Here is an 18,895-nt window from a genome sequence, read left to right as displayed (position 1 = left end):
GACAGGGGGAGCAGGGAAGGGGTGCCGCTGGACAAGGGGGAGAGAAAGAAAAAAAAAGAAAGAAAGAAAAGAAAAGAAAAGCCTAAGTCTATGCATCTATTCTAGCACCTGTTAATGTAACGGCCCCTTCAACATTTCAATGGCTTGCTCTGTGCGATTTTGTTTTGGATGTGTATTTTTTTTTTTTAATGGTTCCAAAAGATAGAAGCAAAGAGCACAAACACATCTCCCCTGCTGCGATCCTCACCCCGAAGTGCCGCGGTTTGGGGGGGTGGGCAATCATTATTGCGGCAGGAGAGATGAGCCATTGCTAAAATTTATGACTAACTTTAAAGGAATCATTTTAAAGTTACACCTGCCGCCACTTGGACACCTAACTGTGCCAGTGAATGGTAAGATTCTTTGTCACCACACTTCCTTTAAGTGTAAAACTTTTGACATTTTGTGTATAAAGCATTAGTGTGTGTTTGTGTTTTTTTTAATTGGTGGTAGATAAATGTATAAGTGCTTTTGAATGTCTGCTTATATGCATTTATCTGTGTTTCTCCCGTGTACCATAACACATGGTAAATACATAACATAAGAATAGATTTTCTGGGCAAGACCAATGGTCCATCAAGCCCAGTAGCCCGTTCTCACGGTGGCCAATCAAGATCACTAGTACCTGGCCAAAACCCAAAGAATAGCAGCATTCCATGCTACCGTTCCTGGGCAAGCAGAGGCTTAATAACAGACTATGGACTTTTCCTTCAGGAATTTGTCCAAACCTTTCTTAAAACCAGCTACGCTATCCGCTCTTACCACACCTCCAGCAACGTGTTCCTGAGCTTAACTATTCTCTGAGTGAAAAAACATTTCCTCCTATGGGTTTTAAAAGTATTTCCCTGGGTAAATAGAATAGCATGACTGCCCAAACTGAATTACACTATATTATACTGTATTATCAAACAGCTAGACTTAGGGTCCAGGATTGCACAGTTCTGGAGGGAGAAGCTGTCCTCCTTACAGCCATCATGTCAGCCAATACACTTTTTTCTTAATTATTCTTAAACCCAGAGGGGAATAATGTACAGTATCTTTGTGCTATTGTTTATTTCCCTTGTCCCAAGTAAATATCTGCTGATATGTGGCGGGGTATGTCTGGAAGTCAGGTGTCATCGTATAGGTAAATGTAGCACTGTTTGTCAATTCTCAGAGATTGTTTTATTGTGAAACAATTTCTCCCGCAGTTCCTTGTAATTACAATTCATGGAAAGCATTTAAAGAGCTTCGGTAGAGCAGTGGTGTGAGTGACACTAATGAGAATTACAGTCAGCTGCAGTGAGCTGGGAATACTGAGAAGGTACCATCAGATAATGCCAGGGCTATGCATTTACTGCACACTGGAATTCTTTAAATGTGCATGTGAATAATGGCGAACTGGTTGATGCGGAAGGGCCTTTTTCAATGTGATGTCTAAATCTGAGTTTAGATGTTTTGCAGAACACCACAAAAATCCAGTACCAAACATGCTCATTGTGAAAACTGCAAAATGTCTATCTCGTTTTTCCCCAAAAATGTATGCGTTTGTGCTCTTTGCTTCTATCTTTTGGAACCATTAAAAAAAAAAAAAAATACACATCCAAAACAAAATCGCACTGAGCAAGCCATTGAAATGTGAAAGGGGCCGTTACATTAACAGGTGCTAGAATAGACTTAGGCTTTTCTTTTCTTTCTTGCTCTCCTCCCTGTCCAGCGGCACCCCTTCCCTGCTCCCCCTGTCCAGCAGTAGCCCTTCTCCCTTGCTTTTACCTCACCCCCTGTCCAGTAGTACCCTTTCCCTGCTCCCCCTGTCCAGAAGTAGCCCTTCTCCATTGCTTTTACCTCCCCCCCTGTCCAGTAGTACCCTTTCCCTGCTCCCCCTGTCCAGCAGTAGCCCTTCTCCCTTGCTTTTACCTCCCCCCCTGTCCAGTAGTACCCTTTCCCTGCTCCCCCTGTCCAGAAGTAGCCCTTCTCCATTGCTTTTATCTCCCCCCTGTCCAGTAGTACCCTTTCCCTGCTCCCCCTGTGTTATGGTACACGGGAGAAACACAGATAAATGCATATAAGCAGACATTCAAAAGCACTTATACATTTATCTACCACCAATTTAAAAAAACACAAACAAACACTAATGCTTTATACACAAAATGTCAAAAGTTTTACACTTAAAGAAGTGTGGTGACAAAGAATCTTACCATTCACTGGCACAGTTAGGTGTCCAAGTGGCGGCAGGTGTAAATTTAAAATGATTCCTTTAAAGTTAGTCATAAATTTTTAGCAATGGCACATACTCAGATCATACCATTGATAATATACTGTATTTTTGCACATATAGTATGCAAATTATTTGTCTGGGTAAAAATAAACTCATATAACGTGCGCTATACTGGTTTATTTTTCTAAAGCAAACCATTTGCAAAATTAATGCATTTGTTGTAAAGAGTTTGAATTTTTAGGATTCTGCAGCTATTATTAGTGCATGAAACCTGCAGAAAACCTAAACATAAAAGAAATGCACTGTCTGAATTCAAGAGGGCCTGGGATAGGCACTTGGAATCTCTCAGAGAGAGAAAGAGATAATAGTCACTGCGGATGGGCAGACTAGATGGGCCATTATCTCTCATTGTTTTGATTTTTGCATTTTGTATTGCCTTTGACTATGTTCTGTTGTGAAAATGTTATAAATAAAGTTATGAAAAAACAACAACTAAGAACAAAAACCCTAATGTGGCTTCATAAAAGGGGGGTGGGATTAGTTGAGCCCTGGTATGGGAGGGTGGGGGTTAGGAGGGGTTGAGTTTTACAATGCGGATTGTTATCTTTGCTTTATTTAAGATCACTAAGACGAGTCAACCCCAGTGATCTTTTCTTTGTTTACTAGCTTTGGAATGATGAGGGGAGGGGAGAAATGTTCAGTTTTTTTTGAGTGTGTGAAATGTTTCTAATGTACTTTGATATGGGGTTTTCTCTGTATATTCTGTAAATTCATGTTTTTAAAAATCTTATACTTTGTAGTTGTTCTCAATAAAAACTTTAAAAAAAAAAGTATGGTCAGCATCTGAAGTCAAAGGTGACTGTAGGGTTTAAATATCAAAGACCTAGGGCTCCTTTTACGAAGGTGCGCTAGCGTTTTTAATGCACGCACCGGATTAGAGCGCGCTATAGTGCGTGTTAGCCAAAAAACTACCGCCTGCTCGAGGAGGCGGTAGTGGCTAGCGAGCGCCGCATTTTAGCATGCGCTATTCCGTGCGTTAAGGCCCCAACGCGCTTTCGTAAAAGGAGCCCCTGGTTTTATAAACCAAAGTGCATAAAATAAGAAGCAACTCAGACAAAAGGTTAACACATTATTTAAAAAAAAAATGAAACTTCCGATTTTAGAGCTGCCAATTTACTCAGTTCTAGTTACGCAGTCCTTGTTTTAGACTTACATCCCAAAGCAGTGCATTTTTTGTAGCCACTAACTCTACCTACTGAAATCAGTGCTGCAGGTCCCATAATGCATCAGAAAACCAGGATTGGCCTAAAATCTTTTGGAACTGAGGAACTTGGAAATTCTATAAGAACATAAGAACATAAGCAGTGCCTCCGCCGGGTCAGACCACAGGTCCATCCTGCCCAGCAGTCCGCTCCCGCGGCGGCCCAAACAGGTCAAGACCTGTCTAATCATCAGAAGGGGCTCCCTTGCCACCTTGGTTTCCCATTTAAGTCCTGCCTTCCTATCGAAGTCCTAGCCCTCCGGTCTTGCACATGCACGACCTGGTTGGTTTAATTCTCATTACCTGGTTAACTTCCTATACTTGTGTTACATCCCAGCTCCTCCCTCAGTATCCCACGATCCCTTTATCCCTCAGGAAACCATCCAATCCCTGTTTGAATCCTTGTACCGTACTCTGCCTGATCACTTCCTCCGGTAGCGCATTCCAAGTGTCCACGACCCTTTGGGTGAAAAAAAACTTCCTTGCATTTGTTTTGAACCTGTCTCCCTTCAGTTTCTCAGAATGCCCCCTCGTATTTGCTGTCCCCTTCAGTCTGAAGAATCTGTCCCTATCCACCCTCTCTATGCCCCTCATGATCTTGAAGGTCTCTATCATATCTCCCCTGAGCCTCCTTTTCTCCAGAGAGAAGAGCCCCAGCCTATCCAGCCTCTCGGCGTATGAGCAGTGTTCCAGCCCTCTTACCATTTTCGTTGCTCTCAGTAGAAGCAGCACAGGGGTATTAACCTTAGTGAAGGCAAGAGCTTTACAATATTAATCAATCCGTAGCTGTTGATTCTTTGTAATCCCAGCTCTATATTGAGTGATTAAGTCCCTTCGGGGGGCAATTTTCATACTGCCTGCATAGTAACAAAATCCGTGGGTATATTTTAGCCATGAACTTTGCACCAATTTTCAAAGCCAAAGTAACTGCATTATTTCATTTTGAAAATTGCCTATGAAAAACATACTGATAAATACTTCTATCCGCTTTTTTGTGGGTATATTTTTTAACAAAACTAATGCAAGTAGTTTTGTAAATACAAAAGTACACGTGTTGTCTCCACCAGAGCCCCTATTCTGCCCTCTGGGTAAGTCTCTGATACATGATGACTGACAAGAATATACATATGTATTGTGGAATTACTTTAACCTGCTGTACCTGAGAGTAACTCACCTCGAGCTACAACTGGAAGGCATGAGTCAAATCCAAATAAGTATGCGTAAAACACTCTTTTGGTCTCTTTATCTCGCTCTGCTCACATTCAAACTCCAACTATCGCTGATGCTCTGTATGACCTTGTAAGAGTCACTTTATCTCTCTGTGCCTCAGTCTTCCTACTTATTATTAGGTAATGACAACGGTTCATAGGCAACAGCGCGAAAGACAAAAGCGCACGCCGCACAAACTTACAGTTTTTAGGGGCTCTGACGGGGGGTTTTGTTGGGGAACCCCCCCAGTTTACTTAATAGACATCGTGCCGGCGTTATGGGGGGTTGTAACCCTCCACATTTTACTGTAAACTGAACTTTTTCCCTAAAAACAGGGAAAAAGTTAAGTTTTCATTAAATGTGGGGGGTTACAACCCCCCACACGCCCCCACAACGCGGCGCAATGTCTATTAAGTAAAGTGGGGGGGTTCCCCCCCACGCCCCCCCCCCCCATCGGAGCCCTAAAAACAGTAATTTAGAGTGGCGCGCGCCTCCGCGCTGCGCTCAATTGTCTGGGCGCGCCTTTGGGTTCATAGACAACGGTGTGAACCCACGCCCCCCCGTCGGAGCCCTAAAAACAGTCATTTAGAGCGGCGCGCGCCTCCGCGCTGCGCTCAATTGTCTGGGCGCGCCTTTGTCGCGGCGCGCTTTTGACCTGACACCAATGACAACACTGCTACTTTCTCTCCCCTCTGCATATTTCCATGCACTGCAGCACTAGAAATGTGCTGGTAAGCCTTCTGCTCCATGGATTCACTTTTCTGATTTACTGACTCATAAAAACACTCTGGCAACCTGTTTGAATAAAAGGCACTGTCCATTAAAATTATCAACACTATTCTCAATAATAATTCTTATGAAATTTTGCTAACCAGAAGGAACTCCTTTAGATGGATCTCGATGTTCTTGTTAAAGATGGTGAACAGCGCCGCTAGCACGTTAATGATGGCTTTTGCCAGGCACTGGGTGTTGTTACTGTAGCCTGTAGAAAGAAAAGATAGATGAGGATTTTGTTTGGATTTTTTATTAATGCTGCTATATTTCATTCCATCTCTTGGCTTTTTATAACATAACATAAATTCTTATATACCGCAACTACCTCAAGAAATATTAGTCAATCATAGTATGATCACGAAAAATTAATCAAGGTATTTGCCAAACAAGTAAGTTTTCAATGATTTTCTGAAGGCCAAATAAGAAGTAGAGATTGATATACGAGTACTAACTTGTTTATCCCACATTGCCACCTGAAATGCTAGAATTTTTACCCAAGGTGATGGTGGTGAGGGGGAAAAGTGATGGTGATGCTAGCCTGAAAGTCATTTTACTCATTGACTTCATTGTTTTTTTCGCTGTATGTCCAGCTCTTCTTTATTGTAAACCGCCTCGAACTACTTTGGCTTTGGCGGTATATAAACAATAAATTATTATTATTATTATTATTTTGGGATACAGCAAAGACCCACTCACATACACTGAGCTGGCCTGATGGTCCTTGCTTCCAAAGTTCACAAAGTTCCAAAATTTGTCTAGTTTTTGGGGTTACCAAAATCCAATGAACTATTTGAACAAATGGAGGTAGTTCTTTTTAGCCAGACAGATTAAAAATGTCATTCTTGTTTCAAAGCAAAAAGAGGAATTCACCCTTTTAATTTAGGGCTCCTTTTACAAAGGCGTGCTAGGGCCTTAACGCACGGAATAGCGTGCACTACATTGCCGCGTGCACTAGCCGCTACTGCCTCCTTTTGAGCAGGCGGTAGATTTTTGGCTTGCGTGCGCTAATCCGGTGTGTGCATTAAAACTGCTAGCACACTTTCATAAAAGGAGCCCTTACACAGCTGACTGTTCAGTTTGTCTCATTTTTGCCTCTCCTGCTGCTCTCTAAAATGAAAGGACAAAATACAGCAGGACAGTGGCCACAGGAACATATTATATACAGATAAATTATTCCTATATCTTCACATATCTATCTTTATGAAATACCAAAGTCAGACCACTGAATATGCAGCTGAATATTGTTGCTATCTGCATAGCTTTTTTGCGCTGTGCCAGCATGCCTCTAATCTAGCTCACATACGTTTTGGCCATATACAGACACACCTGGTCAAAAGTTATCCATTCAGAGGGGCAGGAATTTGGCAACAAAGGACATATCCGTGTAACTTCCAAAAAATTCCAAGCAAAGTAAAAAGAGCAATTTTTGAAGTTATTTTCATGGATAAAGCATTTCCTAAATAGCAAGAGGACTCTGAACACTGCTCTCCTCTCTGCAAGTAAAGATTGCTTTGACCCCTGGCTAAAAAAGAAATGAAGGCGCTCAGGGGAGGCAAAGGCTTTCATTTAACTCATCTACATTTATATCTGCTTGAAAGTAGGTGCACAATTTCTCTAGTACTACCGTAGGTATCCACTGTGTCCTGATGGTCCGTTTTATAAAGGAACCACACTTGTTCTAGTGGGCCTGCAAGCTCCATTACCACTGTGAAAATAGCCCCTTATTATAAAAAAAAAAGAAATCAGAGGCCAACCTTTGAAGCAGGCGACACTGCCCCTACTGTATTCTATGGTGGGGCAGTATGTAAGTAAAGCTTGCATGCTGCTTGCTGCATCTCTTTTGGGGTAGGAGACAAAGTGTGTGCGAGAGGGAAGATTGTACTGCTGCCGTCTATGCTGAACCAGTTCCATGATGGGGCAGTGTGTATGAAGAGAGCTGGCACTGCCGCTGCCTGTATCTACTTGTTTAGATAGTGTGCATGTGATGCTGTTTATGCTGTATCTGTCGGGTGAATTCTGTACTGTACATGTTTTGTGGTAGCACAGTGTGTCTTTATATGAGAGGGGCATAGAGAAAGTAGAGAGAGATAGATTCTTCAAATTTTCAAAACATAAAAGAACAAGAGGGCATTCGGAAAAATTGGAAGGGGATAGATTCAAAACAAATGCTAGGAAGTTTTTCTTTACTCAGCGGGTGGTGGATACCTGGAATGCGCTTCCAGAGGACGTAATAGGGCAGAGTACGGTAATGGGGTTTAAGAAAGGATTGGACAATTTTCTGTTGAAAAAGGGGATAGAGGGGTATAGATAGAGGATTGCTGCACAGGTCCTGGACCTGTTGGGCCGCCGCGTGAGCGGACTGCTGGGCGCGATGGACCTCGGGTCTGACCCGGCAGAGGCATTGCTTATGTTCTTATGTTCTTATGAGAGTGTGATTATGTGTGTCAGGGAAGCTTCTATTGCTGCTGCCTCTACTGCACTTGTTTTGTGGTGGGGCAGTGAGTGTGTGTGTGTGTGTATGAGGGAAACTTGCACTGCTGCCGCCTGTGCTGTACCTGTTCTGTGGTGCGGCAGTATGCACTGTGTGGATTGCTGCCTGTGCTGTATCTGTACCATGGTGGGGCAGCGAGCATGTGTATGTGTGAGGAAGTTGTCACTGCCTGTACTATACTTGTTTTGTGGTGGGACACCGCGTCTGTAGGAGGGAATCTTGCTCTGCTGCTGTCTGTGCTGAACCAGTTCCATGGTGGGGCAGTGCGTAGGAGGAAATCTAGGACTGCCGCAGCCTGTATCTACTTGTTTAGTAGTAGGACAGTGTGTCTGTGTGTATGTGATGGAAGCTTGCAGTACTGCTGTTTATGCTTTCTCTGTCTTGTGAATTCATTTCCCAGTGTTGTCACTCATCAAATTGTCCTTAAATTTCCTGGAATTATTTTTATAACAATAATGAGAACTGAAGACAATTCGGAAGCTTTTCCATACTCATTCATTAAACTAGCTACAAGCAGGCTGGAAGTACATTGGAATCCCTTACCATCCTTCTCGATGCTGTAGAAAGACAGGGGATCAGCCGCCAGTGTGGGAAGAGACACAGCTAGAAAGACTAGTAGCAAGCAAGCTATCTTGTACTCTTCCTCAGGGGAGGTGCTGTCTACAAGAAACGGAGAAACAATTACAGCCGCTGAAAGATTTCCGTAATGAGCTTTGTTCTTGCCGCCAATTGTTTTCTGCAGTGGGAGGGTATATCCAGAGCTGACAGCCTGCTAAATGCTTTGATGAATGAGGCTGCATCAGGATTTTTTGTCTCCTGGAGATATTCTTCTGTTATTTAATTCACATATATGCACTATTTGAAAACAATGCATTGATTTGGAGAGATGAGCTCATCTTTTCAAAAGTCACTAGGAGTGTTGTTTAGATTTGACATACCACCATTGGAACAACAAAGTTGACAACAAGGTGACTGACTGAGATAAGGTTACTATATTGCTCCATGTCAGCAGGGAGAGACTGTCAGTCCTGCATCTACAGGCTTGCAAGTCCAATTTCTCTAAGAACAGCAGGAAACTGCCAGTCCATAGATCAAGGACTGGCTCCTCTCCACAAGTAAAGGTTACTTTTACCCATGACTAAAAAGGAGACGGGTAAAGCAAGGACTGGCTTAGCTCTTCCCTGACAAGGTACAATTTGTCTCTGCAGTACCCACACTCCTCTGGTATCACCTGCCAACCAATGTTGGCTATGCTGTCTTTCTCTTATCTAACAGAGCTAGAGCCCAGCAGGCATGGCTGTGCTTTAAATTACTACTACTATTTCTTATTTTTATAGTGCTACCATCAAACCACACAAGAGACAGTCCCTGCTCAAAAGAGCTTACAATCTAATTATGAAAGACATACTGGACAAAAGTGGCGAGTCAATATATACTGCTCATGTAGGGAAAACAAAGGGAGAAGAGGTAGAGAAGGTAGGGGCTACAGAGGGAATGACAAACAGATGTGGTGCTTTACAAATTGGTAGGGTTAAGATTTAAATGCAGTTTCGAAAAAGTGGGCCTTCAGCCTAGACTTGAATACCACCAGAGACGGAGCCTGATGTACCGAGTCAGGCAGGTTGTTTCAGGCATACAGCGCAGCAAGGAAGAAGGGACGGTCGGGAGTTGGCTGTAGAAGGGTACCGACAAGAGAGACTTAATTGACGAATGGAGTTCACAGGGCAAAGTATAGGGAGAGATAAGAAAGGAGAGATATTGAGGAGCCGCAAAGTGAATACACTTGTAGGTCAGTAAGAGGAGTTTAAACTCTATGCGGAAGCAGACAGGGAGCTAATGAAGCAAGTTAAGGAGGGGGTAACGTGAGTATATCGACCTTGGCGGAATATTAGGTGTGCAACAGAATTCTGAACAAATTGAAGGAGAGAGCGATGGCTTAGCTGAAGACCTGTGAGAAGCACATTGCAGTAATCTAGGCGAGAGGTGGTGAGAGTGTGGATGAGGGTCTTGGCAGTGTTTTCAGATAGAAAAGTCTGGATTTTAGCGATGTTGTATAGAAAGAAGCAACAGGTTTTGGCGGTCTGTTGGATATATGAAGCAAAGGAGAGAGACAAGTCAACGAAGACCCTGAGGTTGTGAGCCAACAAGACAGGGAGGAAGAGAGTGTTATCTACTGAACTAGAGAACGGAGGAAGGGGAGAGGCAGGTTTAGGAGGAAAGATAAAGATTTCAGTCTTGGCCAGGTTTAATTTTAGATGGCAGTAAAACTTCCAGGTAGCAATGTCAGGCAGGCAGGCTGAGACTCAGATCTAGATTCTTGTAGAAATTTGGGGGGGGTAGAGAGGTAGATTTCCTAGTCATCTCATTCCAAGTCAATTGAAAAGACTGATCAATTTCTGGGTTTGCCTTCTTGAAAATTGGATTTCTGATTTTTCCCACTTATTTTGTAGCTGCCTACTTTTCTAGTAAAGCCATTTTAGGCTAGTCCTAAATCTCTGGCAACTCTATCCTGATACACTATAGCAATGGTCTCCAATGTGTGGCCCCTGAAGTCTTCCATTGTGGCCCTCAAACAGGTGGCTCAAATGCTCTTCAAGGCCTGTAAATGTGTTAATTTCAATCTTGTGTTGCTACTGTTGACAATCCAAAATAAAGTGGGTTTTTAAAATCTATCCTTAAAGTATTGTAGAATCATACTACTATTATGTTTAATACCCAGTCTGAACAAGCAGGTCCAGGCAGTTTACAAAATTAGTAATCTTGTTGGCTTTTCTCATATCCACACTGCGGCCCTTTGCATGAGAAAGGTTGGAGACCACTGCACTATAGTAGTGTTTCCCAACATGTGGTATGTTAACCCCCAGGGGAACATGAGACATCCACTGGGGGTAGGCAAAGCACTGCACCACCGGCAACATTAAGTTGTAGTGAGGGATGCGCCCAAAATCACCACGCCGCACCCCCTGCATTCCTCCTCAACTCTAAATTAGCAGCAACCAACATCTCTTACCTACTGCTCATGCTGGCCTCAGTTTTCCCTTTGAAGTCACTTCTTGGTTCCATGACCAGGAAATAACGTCAGGAGAGCCAAGGCCAGTGTGAGCAGCAGGTAGGAGATGCTGCTCACTGCCGGTGACGTGTTGAAGAGATAGGTAGGAAGACAGGAGAGAGAGGCAGAAGAGGGAGAAAAAGAGGTGCTGCTAGGGGAAAAGGGGAGGTGAGAGAGGGGTGCTGCTGGACTTGGGTGGTGGGGGGAAGTGAGAGAGGTGCTTCTGGACTGGGGACAGAGGAGGGAGACGTGGAGGTACTGTTGGACCTGGGTGGTGAATGAAGATGAGGGAGATGTGCTGCTGGACTTAATGGAAAAGGGAAAGATGCTGCTGGATTGGGGGGGGGGGAGGGCAGTGGAGAAGAAGAGAGTGACTGGATCAGGGGGGAACACTGGACTCAAGGAGGTAGAGATGTGAACCACAGGGGGAGGGCAAAGAATAGAGAGGGAGACATCAAGCCACAGGATGGGGGTGGGGACAGGAAAGAATAGAGAGGTAATACACAGAGAAGAGATGCTAGGCATGGAAGGAGGATAGGGACAGAGAGACAGAGGAGGAATGATGGATTGAGAGGGGGTGGGGGCACAGAAAGGCAATACTGATCACAGGGGTACAAAAGGACAAGGAAACAGAGAGTAGATGCTGGACAGGATAGATATGGATATAAAGGGAAGGTGGACGTGGAGAGAGAAGATATGTCAAATAGTCAGAATACCCTTCAAAGATAGAAGAAAAAAAAATAGAGAACCCAAAGAGAATGTTTCTGTGTAGAAATCTTGCAGCAGTCTTATTATGATTTCTCACTAGGTGCTGTATTAGTGTTTTAGGAACTGGTATAATATTTACAGTGCATTTTTCACAAATAAGGTTGTTGCTCATTGAGTCCTGGGAGTTAGTGCTGTTATGATATGGTAAGGTTCCAACTCTCTTTTTTGTACAAGTTTGTGCATTGAGTTTTGCAGTGGCGGGATTATTTATTGGCCTTACTGAGGTGATATCAAAATTTTTTAATATAGTTTGTTATAACATCAGACAGGGTTTTAGACATTTTGCAGTAACTGATACGTGTTGAGATGCAAGAAGAGCCTGCTGATCTTGTAACTTCCAATCTCATGAGACAGCAAAACCAACAAGCTCTCTGAGAAATGGGCTGAGTGGCTGAGGGCAGGTGGATTGTGTGTGTGAAAGACTGGCAAAGTGGCTGAGGGCAAGTGGGAAGAGTGTGAGAGAGAGATGGGCAGAGTAGCCTGGAATATAACCAAAAAAAGATCATATCTCAAACTTCAGTAAATTTTGAAAAGGAACCCATATTTAAGAAATCTAAAAACTTACTGTTGGCTGTGCAAAAAGATACTTCTCTCTCCTGTCAGTATTTCTCTCTCCTTACAAACAAGCAAGAATAATCAGTGTCCGCCATGTGAAAACACCCACTTACATACAGGCAGCATAGGTTAAAAATTGGTATAAAATTGATATTTTTGCCAACAAATACCATATATACTCGAATGCAAGTTGAACTGAATATAAGTCGAGACCCCCATTTTCCCCCCCAAAAGGAGGAAAAATGGTTGACTCGAATATAAGTCAGGCGGCTTAATATTCAAATGCCCTGCCTTGTCATGTTCTGCACCTAGCCCCCTTCCCTCCATCCCCTGCCCAGCACTGCACCCAGCTACCTTCCCTCCCTCTCCTGTCAGACACTGCACCCAGCCCCCTTCCTCCCCTGTCAGACTTTGCACCCAGCCCTCTTCCCTCCCTCCCCTCTCAGGCTCTGCACCAGCCACCTTCCTGCCTTCATTCCCTCCCTCCCCTGTCAGGCTCTGTGCCCAGCCCCCTCCCCCCTTCCCTCCCAGGCTCCCATGAATTCTCGCAAAAATTTGTAAGAGCCAGTCAGGAAGCCGCTCAGCACTGAGCAGCAGTGTCAAAGTGCGCTCCTGCTTGGTGCCGCTCAGCGGCTGAAGAAACCAGAACTTGCGGCAGCCATTGACCGACCAGGTTAGCAGTGGGGCAGAAGCGTGGAAAGCTCGCTCCTGCCCGCTGCACCTCTGGACCACCAGGGTTCAGCAGAGGAGGTACGACGGACAAAGGAGGGAAGGGGGCAGGGTGCAGAACCTGGTGGCAGCCTGCAATAAGTTTGGGAGGGGGGCGCTGGCCCGAATATAAACCGGGACCCCTATTTTTGGGCCAATTTTTTGGCCCAAAAATCCTGGTTTATATTTGAGTAGTTATGGTATATGAAAAACGATCATAAATTATTCAGCGTTTTTTTGAAGAGACTAGAAAGTTTTGGTTTTAATTGAATAGTGTTGCAAGGTTGGTAGAGCTTACAATTTTATATTTTATGATTGGGTTTCATATATTTGTGGCAAAAAGGTTATATGGGAAGTTTGTGATCCTATTCTTTATAGGTATATTATGAACTATATTTTGGAAAATATACTGCATGCAGGACTGTAGTATTGAATATTAGCATGCAGTTTTTAAATAGACACTGAAAACTCTATTTATTGTGCAGTTACTAAACATGTATTTTAATTAAACTGTTATTTTAGATACTTTCCTGTTTTACAATTGCCATTGATGTTATTTTAATTTATTTATTTTAGCCGTCATGATTTTGATTTATATTATTTTTTTATTTTATAGCTTTCACCCCTGAGGGCGAAACATGGCCACATCAGGTTTATTTATTACTAGTAAACAGACTATGTAAAAAGTCTTTTCGTTTGTAATGTTGTGTTCCTAATTGTGGTCTGCAGACCTATACCTCTCTTTCTGTGCTATTACCATTAATATATTATTGCTATCATTACTTTTCTTACCCTTTCCTTCAATTTATTTCCTTTCATTTGACAACTGGCATTCTTTACTCTCAGATTTAGATTTATTGTTCACTGCTTTATCATCTCCTCAGGAAAGATGGTATATTAAACAATAAACCATAAGATGTAACGCAGTAATATATTACTTGCACAACTCTGCAGGCAGATTGGTACGATCACTGTGGTCCTCAGATATGAAAAGGTCAGGCTCTGAACCAGAAGCTCAGTAATCCCCCTCTTTTACGAAACTGCAATAACAGTTTTTAGTGCGGGGAGCCGCGTTGAATGGCCCGCACTGCTCCCTATGCTCATAGGAACTGAATGAGCATCTGGAGCAGCGCAGTCCATTCAGCGCGGCTCCCCGCACTAGAAACTGCTATCGCAGTTTCGTAAAAGGAGGCCTATATCTCTCCCATAAGGCAGCAGGTCCATGAACGGATTAGGATTAACCTTTTGGTGGGCCTTAGGCAAACAAGCACATTGAATGCCCACCATAATATAAATATATGTTTAAATTTGCCTATACATATGAACACCAGTATATCTAGGGAGTAATTCTTTAAGTGGACACTTTCCTTTAGGTGCCCTGATGCCATGCAATTAGAGACAAATTCTATAAACGGCGTCTCGATTGTAGGCATCGGTAGGTGACCTACCGCTGTCTACACAGCCAAACGGGATGCACTTTTTTAAACAAAAAAACACTAAGGCAGGCCACCTACACCGTAGGCATCTCTCAGTGTTGAGGGAAATGCATAGGGACGCTAGCTGATCTTCATTTCAAATAGACGCAGCTGCTATGCTGATCGCAGCAAAGAAATCTCACTGCTGTGATCAGCTGAGCGGCGGTGTCAAGGAACTTGCCCCCCCCACGAAGTCGGGCAGCAGGAGGGATACCCATACCCTCCTGCACCCTCCCCCCCCCCCCCGAAGCATCCCCTGGCAGGAAGAGTGCCCACTCGTGATAGGCAGGAGTGATGCCCACTCCAACCTGCCAGAACACCCCATCCAAAACATCCCCTCACCCAGCAACTGACTGACCCCTACCCACCTAGCGACTACTCCTCCACCCACCCGGCAATCCATCTAAAGTGGAGACTACTCCCCTAACTCCCCTGTACCTTGTAAAGAGAAGGTCCAGCCAGAGGGAGGCATATACCCTCTGGTCAGAAGGCCCGCCACTAGAAAATGATAGGCTTTCTCTTCCCGGTGTATTCTGGGATACACTGGGAGTGGCCAAAGACTCCAATTGGCCAGATAACTAAAACCCCTCCCATGGCACCTATTCCATTATAGAATACTAGCAGTTTCACCAGATACAGCAAGGGTGCACATAATTCTGTAAATGGCATGCATAAGTAGCAGCTTCTTCCATGCTTGCCTTGCACCTCTTGCATTTACACATTATGCCACTTACACATGCTCTCAGAAGAAAAGAATGAAGAGAAAACCTCTGCGCAAGAGTCAAAGCATCCAAAAAGAGTAGAGGTGGACCAGTGGTATTCCAGCAAGATAAGAGCAGGACACCAGAGAGTTAATTAAAAAATCCATACATAAATGTATTCAACAACTTTCAATAGGCCATCTGTTACATTTATTTGTATGCCTCAAAGTGGTTTATCTTCTGGCCCATTTTGGACTGTTAGAATTTGTTGAATACCTTATATGTATAGATTTTTATCGACCCTTTAGTGTCCTTCTCTTGTTATCTTACCAGAATACCATTGGTCCACCTCTCCTCTTTTTTGGTTACTTATGCACATCCTTCCAGAATAGCGCTTAGGTGTTTCACTACCACTTGAGAGTGTAAATGAGCATAAATGTGTGTGCCTGTTATAGAACTGCTCCCTTGTCTCTGCACCTCCCCCTTGCATAATCACAGCACTCCCTCATAGTCTTATCCTGTGGCAGAATCGTCTTTATCATCCCTCCCCCTTCCTGATCCTTGTACCTGCAGGAGCCAATGAGCAGCACTTCTTACCTGATGCTGTCTTCTCCTCTATAGGTGGGGTTAACTGGTCTCGCTGTGTGCTTTTGACTGCAGAGGACAACAGACACAGGAAGAGGCAGCCGGAAAGAAGCAATGTTCACCAATTCCTCCTAATGACTGGAGAACAGTGCGCAGGAAATGGGAAGACTCACGGGCAGCGGAGTCTCTGGTCAGCCCCTGCTCTGCTTTTTTTTTTTTTTGCCAACAATTGATTTACCAGGGCAAAATTCTGTCTCTGGCACCATGTACGAGTATGATACGCCCATCTAAATATGTGCTTAGAATACCTATGTCTTAATCATATTCTGTCCAACACATACAGACTATATATTTTTTTATTTTTTAAATTTCTTCATTTCTTACAAAATAACATTTAGGTAATTTGGAATTACAAGTAAAAATAAAACAAAGAAATAATGCAAATCATCCTATCAAGGGCACATCACGAGGAGCTTGGGAGAAATTTTTATACGAGAAAAATATAACTTATTTAGCAGGCAATTCTATGTTTAACCTTATAAACCTCTAAAAAGAAAATAATTTATTTCACATCTTTCTCAAACTTATTCAAAAGGAAGGTTTCTAACTGACTTGGATCTAGAAATACCTAAGAGTATTTAACCAAACATTTACAAGGAAATTTTAGGAACAAGGTACCTCCCCTTGCCAGAACTAGGTCTCAGTAGGAGGAAGGCCTTACGTCGAATTTGTGTGTGTCTGGAAACATCAGGGAACACAGAAATTGATTGATCATAAAATGGTACCGATTTTTTTGGAAAATCAAAATTAATATTTTTTTCCCCCCACAGAGGGCAGAGGGGCAGAGTTGATCTTTTAGTTATAGAATCTTGAGTTGATTCTAAAAATTTTGTAGTGTCTAAACTGTCAGGAGAATTTAAATTATCCATCCCACCTTCTTGGAAACTATATTCTATACCTGTATTCAGACTGGCTAGAGCCATCACCAAGGCAGGGTCTACATCACAGGAAATGCCTGCTGCAGTCGCCAGCTCAAAGACACCCAATGCCACCTGCAATATAGTAAGAGAGGATTTTAGCAACATGCTCTTAGCTGAGAGTTGTTCTTAGTTGGTTTTCATAATTTTTTGGGGGGTACACATTTAAAATCCTTGCTAACTCTTCATTATCCTCTTTGCGGCTCTTTTCAAATAGTGTTCCTCTGCTGACACCTGTGCTTTTCAGTCTACTCAGGCCCCTAGCAATGCTTATTCAATCACTAGGAATTAAGTCTTTTTTTACTTTGTTCATGACATCTAGCTGTTTTGTGCAAATTCCAACTCACTCAACCACTCTAAGGCAGGCCACCTACACCTTAGGCATCTCTCGCTTAGTCCCACTTAATCAGTATCTCTCTCAAGTTTTTTAATGGCTTGAACTGAATCACCTTAAATATAATGATCAAAAATGTCAATCAATGTTGATTAAAGGCCACAATTGAGCATCATCTCCTACCCCCTTATTGGATGGGAGACCAATCTCTCTTAATTCCTCTCTTTTAGTTTTAGAAGTTGTTATTAACTCAGTCTTATGTTTGGAACCTCAAATCTCTACTGTTACAGACTTAATTTTTTGACCATTGTCAAATTAGATTGGTTAGGTCATTATTGGAAATGGACACTTTATTTGTTCTCATTCATGCTCTAATAACCAGATGTCTCAACAGTTAACTGTAGTGAAGAGATTTCAAATCATTCCAAATACTGTTACTAGATTGCTTTAGCACAGTATCTTTCAAACTGTGTGTCACAGCACAGTGGTGTGCCCCGAAGAGATTCTGGGAATGCCATGAGAGATTCCAGAATTTTTTTAAAAATTCCCTTCATAAGTTGAGGTACGGCGCATATGCAAGAGTCTGTCAATGTTATGAGCATCTGGTTTGTTTTTGTTTAAATTGTATTTTAATTGGCGCATTGTTTTGGCGTTTCTGTATACCGCCTAGAAAGCTTGATTGGGCGGTATAAGAAATTTTAAATAAACTTGAAACTTGTGTAAGGATACAACTGCCCAGACAAGCATAATTTTTTGACATGATTGGTACATGATTGGGGGGGAACTAGCACAAAGATGGCATTCCCTAAATTATTATCTCATCATTATTTTTCATTTAAGCTCTCTTAACTTTCATTTAGGATAACTTTCAACTTAGGATACTGCATATACTCAAATATAAACTGGGATTTTGGGGCCAAAAAATTGGGGTTCCGGTTTATATTTGGGCAAGCGCCCCCACCTAGAATTACTGCAGGAATTCGCGGGAGCCAGTCAAGAAGCCGCTCTGCTTGGAGTTGGAGCGTCAAAGTATGCTCCTGCTCGTTGCCGTTCAGCAGCAGAAGAAACCAGATCTCGCAGCAGCCACCTCCAACCGAGTTAGCAGCGAGGCAGGAGCAAAAGCTCGCTCCTGCCCGTTGCACCTCTGAACCATCAAGGATCAGCAGAGGAGGGAGGACAGGGCAGGGAGGGGGGACAGGGTGCAGAGTCTGGGAGGGAGGAGGGATGGTTGCAGAGTCTGACAGGGGAGGGAGGGGGGCTGGGAGCAAAGCCTGACAGGGAGGAAGGGAAGAGGGCTGGGTGCAGTGCCTGACAGGGGAGGTTATGTGAATATTAAGCCGCCCAACTTATATTCAAGTCAACCATTTTTTTCTCCTTTTTGGGGGGAAAATGGTGGTCTCGACTTATATTCGAGTATATACGTTATTTTTGTTATGTTTTTATGCAGTAGTTATCCTAACTTGAGCAACAAAGCAATCAAGGCTTTGTTACCATTTGAATCGTTCTATCTTTATGAACTTGGATTTTCAGCTCTGACAGAAATTAAATTGAAAAAGAGAATGATTGCAGATGGTGGATGATGAGATGTGTGTTTGCTTATCAACTATCGAGCCACATTTTGAGTTAATTTGCATTCAAAAACAAGCACATCCATCACATTGATTAGCAATTCTATTCTACTTTAGTTTCACCTTTGTTACAATTAAATCTGCTATAATAAAACCCTTAGCGCGCATGCACACTTCAAACTTGGCGCCGTGCCCGTGCATTCG

The 18,895-nt window shown here is 43.1% G+C and overlaps 1 protein-coding gene across 2 annotated transcripts in view; it reads right to left on the bottom strand.

The window, feature by feature from the left end:
- NCKAP1L (NCK associated protein 1 like) overlaps positions 1-18,895 on the bottom strand; it is a 265,246-nt gene that overhangs the window by 31,094 nt on the left and 215,257 nt on the right. For both annotated transcript variants that reach the window (XM_033938673.1, XM_033938674.1), the window contains 3 exons: positions 16,771-16,864; positions 8,515-8,631; positions 5,579-5,688 (listed from right to left, as the gene is read on the bottom strand). In XM_033938673.1, the coding sequence (XP_033794564.1) occupies positions 5,579-5,688; positions 8,515-8,631; positions 16,771-16,864 (321 nt within the window). The remainder of the gene's footprint in view (positions 1-5,578; positions 5,689-8,514; positions 8,632-16,770; positions 16,865-18,895) is intronic.

This window comes from Geotrypetes seraphini, chromosome 3 (assembly GCF_902459505.1).
Source record: "Geotrypetes seraphini chromosome 3, aGeoSer1.1, whole genome shotgun sequence".
NCBI lineage: Eukaryota > Metazoa > Chordata > Amphibia > Gymnophiona > Dermophiidae > Geotrypetes > Geotrypetes seraphini.
The sequence above is the reverse complement of the archived record's forward strand: the minus strand, read 5'-3'. Positions and strand labels throughout refer to the sequence as shown.